Below are 9,080 nucleotides of genomic sequence, written 5' to 3'. Positions count from 1 at the left end.
AAAAATAGCGCTATGGCGAAGATTCTCCAAGTGTGCAAATTGATAATTTGGGACGAATGCACAATGGCCCACAAGAGGTCGCTGGAGGCACTAGATAGGACGTTAAAAGATTTACGTGATAAACAAAACATTTTTGGTGGAGCTATGATACTGTTGTCAGGTGATTTTCGTCAGACTCTTCCAGTAATTCTTCGATCGACTATTGCTGACGAAATAAACTCATGTCTAAAATCATCAAATTTGTGGCGGCACGTAAAGACACTACAATTAACTACTAACATGCGAGTGTTTTTGCAACAAGATCAAACTGCGACTGTGTTTTCGAAGCAGTTGCTGGATATTGGCAATGGTAAGGTCGCAGTTGACAGCTCGACCGGATTAATGACTTTTCCCACAGATTTCTGTCACTTCACAGAATCGAAAAAGGAGCTTATTCAGGGTGTTTTTCCGGACATTAAACAACAATATAATAACCACGATTGGCTAAGTGAACGAGAAATATTGGCAGCAAAAAACAAAGATGTCGATGATCTCAATGCTACCATTCAGAATTTCCTTCCAGGAGAGTTGTTTACGTTCAAATCAGTTGACACGGCCACAAACCAGGATGACGTAGTCAACTATCCTACAGAATTTTTAAATTCATTGGACTTGCCTGGACTACCACCATATAATTTGAAATTAAAAGTAGGGTCAGTTGTCATCATGCTGCGTAATATTAATCAACCTCGACTTTGCAATGGAACGAGATTGGTTGTGAAGAAACTCATGAATAACATCATTGAAGCTAAAATAATCAAAGGAAAATACAAAGGAGAGGATGTCTTAATCCCACGAATACCTATGATTCCAACGGATTTGCCATTTGATTTTAAGAGGTTGCAATTTCCCGTGCGTCTGGCGTTTGCGATGACCATATATAAATCGCAAGGCCAATCGTTGCAAGTTTGCGGAATAAACTTAGAGTTTCCCTGTTTCGCACATGGACAATTATACGTTGCGTGTTCGCGTGTCGGAAAACCAACATCCTTATTTATTTACGCACCGCAAAAAAAAACTAAAAATATTGTCTATATGATCATAACTGTGTTGTATTTAATTTAAGCAAAGATTTGTTTATCATGTTCACAGTCCAGAAACGAGCACATCCAAGAAAATTTTAAATTTTTTTATATGAAGTGTATAAATATAAATAAATGACTTAATATGTATATAATATGTGCATTTGGATCCTTAATGTCAACGTGTATTAGTAACTCTTTATTTCCATCAACTTGGAGAACCACTTGGCTCGCCAGGACATAATAATATGGTGGAAGTACTAGGCGACTCGGACAAATCTGATTCGATCAGAACATTATCAATGTTGAGCTGCTGGCTGTCTTCAATAACATCAATATCTACCAGAACATTCTTGATGTTGGGCTCTTCAATAACTTGAATGTCCTGTATGTCTTCGGCCGATAAATTTAATTCACAGAATGTCTCCTCAGATGATGAAGATGGCATTGTAGAAACGTGTTTTGGTTTAGATAGCAGCTTTTGCTTTAATATATTTTTTTGTACTTTTGCCCTGTTCACGCGTATTATTCGTTCTACATTCTTACCACACTACGATTATGTTGTAGCATTCGTCGCATCTTAATAATAATTTAATACAATCTGGACAGTTATTATTTTTTTTCTGCCGATCCATCCAATTTTTACAAAACGGACAATGCATTTTAAGGAGTTGAGGGATATATAGCTTCACTATAACTATATTATAGTTGTTTGAATTCTTTATTTTCTCGATGACAGATGTAGTTCTTCTTCTTTTCCTAACCATGGGCATCGTCAAAAAAAAACGGCAGATGTAGTTTGATAGTTATAGTGTAAATATTTGTCAGTATTCAATCAAAAAAAAATTGCCTATGGTAAAATGTCACTTGAAATGTTAACGTCTCTTTGCTGTGCATCTATACTATAATTCTTTAATACTCCTAAAAATCTAAAAGCAGCAAATTTCAATAAAATTAAAAAAGTATTGTGTCGTGTGTTTGTGACTTACTAAATATGCCTCCAATAATTAGGCGGTGCGAAGTTCGCCGGGTCAGCTAGTTATAAAATAAAATTGCTTCCGGTATTTGGCTTCACCTTCACAATCCTTTGTGTAGTGTAGGGTTTAATCAAATTGACTGCCTTGTTCTTTTTCGGAATATAGCTACAAATCGAAACGAGATTATCGTGAAACCCGAAAAGAGTAGAAAGCAACGGACGAGACGGATTTTTTTTTCAAGTCCAATGGTTGCCAATCGTTTGGCTCCTGTTAGTGTTGTGAAAAAGTTGTCAGCTACTATTGTACTGCCGGTGTTTTCTTACCGTTTCACAAGTTTGAGCAATACATTTTCTCCTTGGTTCACTTCACGCTCTCCGCCATCCTTTTTTCCCGTGTACAATATACCTTGCAATGGGTATTTTGTTTGTGAGTCATATGCCCACCAGATTTTCACACCGTATATGGCTGGTTTTGATGGTATGAATTGCGTAAACTTTGTCTTGCCACGATACGGAAACAATTGCTCATCAATCGTTAAATTTTCATGCGGCTCATAGTTTCTGGCGAAGTTTTTATTTAAAAAATTCCATATATCGCGAATTGGTGCAGCCTTATCAGATTGTAGTCGGAATGAACGTGTGCGGCCATCATCGAAACGGATACATCGCGTCAATAACTTGAATCGTTTGAGTGGCATCGCCGCTCGAAAGATGGGAAGAGCATCAGTTTGCCACAAAAGTGGTGTAAACTGCATATTATTGTGCGTTACACCAGAAGCAATAAGAATGCCAATAAATGCATAAAGTTCGGTGCTAGTGAAATCCACCCAAACTTTAGGTTTTGAGGTTAGATTTTCTGCATTCCATTTTGCAAATTGGTCTCTTCCATAACGATTTGTTTGACTGATGATAATTAATGAAATATTGGTAGTAAAAAACTGTTTGAATACCTAAATGGGAACAGAGTTTTGTTGCTTCGATCCAGGTCTAAAGCGCATAATATTGTGTGCACGAGTACGAATTGCTTCATTAGGCCCTTTTTTTTCCATTCTTTCCCATCTTTACCGTAGTAAGAAGCTTCAGTAGCAGCTGGAGTTTCACGCTCTTCTTCTTCTACACCATCGATTACTTCCTCTTCGTCGCTATCTAATATTTCATACGGCTCGATTTCGATTTCATTTTCAATATCCGATGCATCTTCAAATGGCACATAATCGACATCTCTATCATCGTCATCGCTTTCGAATGGATCCACTTCTTCACGCACAATATCATTATTTTCATTTTGAATGTCATTTACCAATGATGATGTTAAGCGAACAACATCTGCACTGATGTTTCTAGAACGTAATCGTGTATTATACTAGTACACATATTCCACTTCATCACTCATTATTATAACCAAAGCGAGCAGAATAATAAAAAACAAGATGAGAACTGGCGCGAAATATACGTATTTTCACAGTAATATGTTGTGCGTTGAACTACATATCTGTCATCAACTGACTTGCATAATACAAAAGAATACAGAAAATGAGTTCATTAGAGAGAGGGAAGAAGAATACTGTAGCAAAAATAAACACACAAAATCCTGGTTTTGTTTGTAAACACACTCTTCTTTTGACTTTCCCTCTTTTTTTCTTCTTTCGCATGAACAAGTCGAGCGCAAAGAGCTCGCTATAGACTCGAATGAACATATTTATGCATGTGAGTATGTTTATATGAGTGCTAGATAAACATACAAACCAATTTGGACAGGTAACGAACATGAAAACAGATAAATCAACCATGCGAAGTGATAGAAACATACCAAAGTTCATATATTTTCATACAAAATATATGGGGTCTAGCCAAGCACCATTGGTCTTCAAGAATCGACTATTACCTCGGTTTCATACAAAAAGTAATTACAATAGTTTTAGCGGGTTTTGGCCTACAATTTGTTGCTAGTATTATCCCAAGATATCGAGGTATGCTCCCCACTCAATTTCTAGATTTATTTCCGAATAATTTGACCCACTAAGTCCATGATTCAGCGTTTTGGCCTTGTTTTGATGAAATTCGATGTTTTCGAACACGATTTTCCAAAAAGTTCCAGATGTTTTGAATAGGATTAATGTATGGTGATTGCGGGACCTATGGATTTATTTTTAATTCCAAAACAACCCTGCACATACAAGATGAGACGGGTGTTTTGGGTCGTTATGTTGTTATTAATAGAAGTGGCCACTATTAACAGCCGATTCAAACACACTTAAAATTTAAATTCTTTTCTTCAAATGTTCAGATACATATGCTTTTCCATTTTTAAAATGTACCAAAAAAAATAAATCCCCAAACAGTAGGAAATGTGTTGAATAGTGCTGGTTTCCATAGACGAATCGCACGTCGTAAAGCAAACATAAGTATGATTAATAAAAAGAACAGCTCGGCGGTTGCTAAACAATATTTAAATAAAACGTATTGATTTTGGGAAAACATTGTGTTCACCGTCAAATCAAAATTTAATATAATGTATTTGGTTCGAAAAGATCACGAAAGACCGAATAGTGTGGAGAAAGATCAATGAAGAGTCGCAAAGAAAAATGTATTGCCACGGTAGGAGTAATGTTATGGTTTGGGGGTATGTGGCTGCATCTGGAGTTGAACATTTGGATTTTTTTAGTAAAAATAAAAAAATTGTATTCGTTTAGGCCTTCGAATTTAATTACTTCTCAACAGAAAACATGGCATAATGCCATCATTAACCATATCATGTGTGTCGGGCATAGTTTAGGCGAATTTCTTTTCCCAACTTGTTAAGTGATGGTTTTTTCCTTTCTAAATATGTATGTAGCTTTCTTAATCACTGTTTGAATATTCGGTTTGTTAGTTTGATTTTCGAGGAGGAGTCGTGAGAATTTGAAGCATCTCTGGATATGTCCTTCCGAAAAGTTCTTTCCATATGTTTCTTTATTTCGAAGAAAATAATTTTAGTTCAGCTATATATACTACATATATTTCGATTTTGAAATTTCCCTTCACAGTTAAAACAAGTCCTCTTCCCATATTGTACAACGATTTGAAGAAAACTGTTTTATTATACACTAGAAAAAATTTAAGACCATGGTTGCAATGATAATTAAAATCGTATTTAGAGGCGCTTATCTAATAATGCAAAACAGGAGTATGTTTTATCTTCGAACTTAAAACAAACCTTGAGTAAAGATATAAAGGTACTTCCCATACGCTATATTTTACTGTCAGTGAGATCGTATCAATTTAAAAGCAACAAAAATATTTACGAATTTGCTTGCAATAGAAAACTAGGGGAGGGCATTAAAACTGAACGAAAGGGGACGCTAATCTGATATCGATAGTGTAAATAAAAAGTGGAAGATTTCAAGTTCTGTATGCTTGCAAGCCACTTTGGAAGTTCCAGCAAAAACTCAAGAGGTAGCATTTCGAGAAAAATACAGTATAGTAAAAGATACAAATTGTGTAAAACACAACATTCAATTCGCAACAGCCCAAAATTTTTACAAATGAATGTTGAAACCTGAATAACCACAATAAAAAATAATGGTAATTTTAATTGTCTAGCACTATCGCATTGCTTTAGGGATTGCAAAAGCAAATATTCTAACAGAATATGCAGGGGACACAGCAGTCTTCTGCATAAGGAATTCACTCGCCAGTCCCCATCCCACCGCAATGATCAAGAGCATCAAACCCGCCAACCATAATTCCAATACAAATTCGCAAGCCTACATAATCCTCTTGTAATTCAATGAAGGAAAAATCCATCACCCACTTAACTCATGTATGAATCTGATTTTTCTAGGCACTGCTTTAGTTCAAGTTTTTCACAAAGGGCAAAACCAAAACTTGTGAACTCATCCTTTGTTCAACAACAAAAAAACTCATGTGCTTATCTTAACAACATTAACCGATAACTTACCCACTCACTCCGGTTTTAGCTTAGCTGACCCTCACTTCTTTAAACCCAGGCCTGTGGACGTCCTTATCGGAGGTGACGTGTACCCACAATTAATTCTTAGTGTTGTACAAAGAAAGGTACTAGGATCACTACTACTACAAAAACTGAATTTAGTGGGATTCTATCTTGAACCATACTCAAACAACTCATCGAACTCTCAATAATGTCATTCTTCAGCCAAATGTCCCTAGATAAGTTATTCACACAATTTGGTAAATGGAAGAAGTTCCGAGAAACATATAACCTCAATATTAGACACCTTGTGTGAACAAAATGATCAATAAGCAACTTAGAAACTCAGAAAGGCGTTTTTGTAATAACATTACCCCTTAAAACTTTTGAAAACATAGAGGTATGCACATAGCATATGATCCAGCGGAGAAAACGCTTGCATATTATCTGCCACATCACGCAGTTATTAAACCCGATCGGCCCAAACAGAAACATCAATGATGTACTATACGAGTACATTGGACCTATTTTTTTCAAGCAGACATGGTAATATTAGTGGTAAAATGTGGTTACATTTAGTTTTAATTGTACATATTTAGCCATTCATACACTAATTAAATTAGCAGATGATGTATAAGAAACCATCAATTTGAAGCGGAATGTACGCTGATGATGTACTTGCGAGATGGGAAGAGATGAACTCATCGGTAACTGTGTAGTCCGGTAGATTTGCTCTACGTAAATGGTCTTCAAATGATCCAAAAGTCTTACCAGGAATCCCAAAAGAGCATTTATTGGACCCAAACTTATTTAGTTTACCGGAATCCAATAGCAGCTACTTAGATACTAGAAATAAGATGGAATGCCAAAATAATGCATTCTTCTTTCTTGTTAACCACATATAGGATAAGACATCATTTACAAAGAAAGAAGTGTTATCGTTGATTGCTAGGTTGGCTCAACCCAATAATAGTCACAGCCAAAATAATAATACAGCAGCTATGGCTTGATATTATCAACTGGGATGAAGTTTTAATCCCTTAAATCTTTTTTCAATGGAAAAATTTTAAAAAAGAATTACAAAGCTTTAAACCTCATTGAAATTTCTCTATGGACCCACTTCTCAACATCGGCGACCATTGATTTCCACGAATCCTCTGACCCATCTGAAGAAGCCTAGGCTGCAACCCTATATACATATAAGCGTTTCTACCCATGAAACTTTTTGCAAGCATAAAGGTATATCCTTACCAAGGCTGGAGCTTTTGGAGCAGTTTTCTATCAAATCTGGTGGATGTGACCTTACCACAATTAAACATAACCCAATATCACAGTCACTTTTGGGCAGACTCAACCATTGTTCTTTTCTGACTTCGGAAACCCTATGTTTATGTGCGTCCTCTGCTTCGTACAGAGTCGGTACAATTACCAAAAAAGTTGAAACCGAAAATTGCAGTCACATTGAAAGAATAACCCAGCAGAACACCTCTGGAATTGGCGAACAATATTACGGACCCCAATGGCTAAAAATTGACCATTAACATTGGTCAGTAACGCAAAAACCGCCGAGGGCATACTAAATTGGTTCTCTTTACCCAGAGGCTTTTCGAGTTATAGTATAGATTTTGTTCGAATGCTTCACCCAACAGAACAGAAATAACTGCAGACGAGTTCAAATCTACTTTATTTATAAATGAAATAGTTTTGAATTTGTTAATAAGGGATTGTGTTACCCTTATGTATCTTCACCAATTGGACACGATGAGGCATTGACTCCACCAGTTCTTTTAGCACAGACATATCAATTTTGTCCCATTCGGTTAAAATGGCATGCTTTAGTTGCTTAAGGCTGTCATATTGCTTGGAAGATGCATTAATTTTGCCTGAAAGAATTCCCCATAGATCCTCGATCGGATTCACATCTGGACTTAAGGCAGGCCACTCCCGTAATCCAATTTTCCGAGGAGGTTAAAAAGAACGCCTTTTTCTTCTTCGCAACATGGATAAATTTACATTGTCTTGCTGAAAAATCATTCATCGCCATGTAAATCATCAGCAAAATCAAGAAGTTCGTTTTCCATCAAATCAATCTAGATTTCTGTCGTACCGTTAGTAGAACATAAGTTATAGAGACATGACTCCCACAGTAGCCCCAGTGTAAGCAGAAGCCGAGGTACAGTGTAGCGATCAGCGTGCGCTCTCTTAATGTGCATACATACCTTTTAGAGAAGAAAGAGGAAGTACACACAGAAAGTACGGGGGTGCTATTACCCATACAGCGCGTCACTTGCTTGGCTTGAACTCATTCGACCAAAATACATACACGTGAATCAAGATGTTGTACAAAGCGGAGTTAATGGCGCGGTTGTTGAGGCCCATTATATCAATATCATCGACGTACGCAAACAGCTCTATACTCTTATGAAAGATGCTACCTTCCCTATTTAGTTCCGCAGCTTGAATAATTTTCTCCAAGAGTAGATTGAAGAAGTCACGCGAAAGGGAGTCACACTTGTCTGAAGCCTCGTTTGGTATCGAACGGCTCGGAGAGGACCTTTCCGATCCTGGTGGACCTTTTGGTATTGCTCGGCGTCAGTTTACACAGCCGTATTAGTTTTGCGGGGATACCAAATTCGAATACCAACATAAACATTGATTATTGTCGGAACACTCACTTTTAATTTAAACGTTCATTTTTAATTATAAGACCTATATTTTTCAAAGGAACCAATAAATTTACTAAAATTATGGCATGGTGTTTTTTCTTCTAATTAGCACCTATTTATTTTAGGAAAAGAACTTTAAAAATCATAATTCTTAACGCAATAATACTTTCTTTTTCTAAATAGCACCTATTTTGGGATAAGAACTTCAAAAAATATAATTTTTGGTTTTAATTTTATTCGTATTTAAAATTTAAAAAGATGGTAACGTTTTATTTAACAAATTTTACACCAAATACAAATTTCCCAAAATTGAGTTGTTAAAGTAACTATATTTAAATTTTAATTTTAACTAAAACGTTTTCTTACGCCCTGTAATTAGCGACAAATAAAGAAAAACCTTGAAATTTTTAAAATTTAAATTCCCAAAACCGAATATAATAAAATTT

At 36.1% G+C, this 9,080-nt stretch overlaps 1 protein-coding gene across 1 annotated transcript in view; it reads right to left on the bottom strand.

Annotated features, from left to right (window-relative positions):
* Positions 1–2,357: 2,357 nt before the first annotated feature.
* The window catches only part of LOC126764593 (uncharacterized), a 13,671-nt gene continuing 6,948 nt past the window's right edge, over positions 2,358–9,080 (bottom strand). The window contains exons 2-3 of the mRNA XM_050482263.1: positions 2,988–3,377; positions 2,358–2,940 (exon numbers count right to left, since the gene is read on the bottom strand). Of these exons, the coding sequence (XP_050338220.1) occupies positions 2,358–2,940; positions 2,988–3,377 (973 nt within the window). The remainder of the gene's footprint in view (positions 2,941–2,987; positions 3,378–9,080) is intronic.

This window comes from Bactrocera neohumeralis, unplaced genomic scaffold (assembly GCF_024586455.1).
Source record: "Bactrocera neohumeralis isolate Rockhampton unplaced genomic scaffold, APGP_CSIRO_Bneo_wtdbg2-racon-allhic-juicebox.fasta_v2 cluster09, whole genome shotgun sequence".
Taxonomy (NCBI): domain Eukaryota; kingdom Metazoa; phylum Arthropoda; class Insecta; order Diptera; family Tephritidae; genus Bactrocera; species Bactrocera neohumeralis.
The sequence above is the reverse complement of the archived record's forward strand: the minus strand, read 5'-3'. Positions and strand labels throughout refer to the sequence as shown.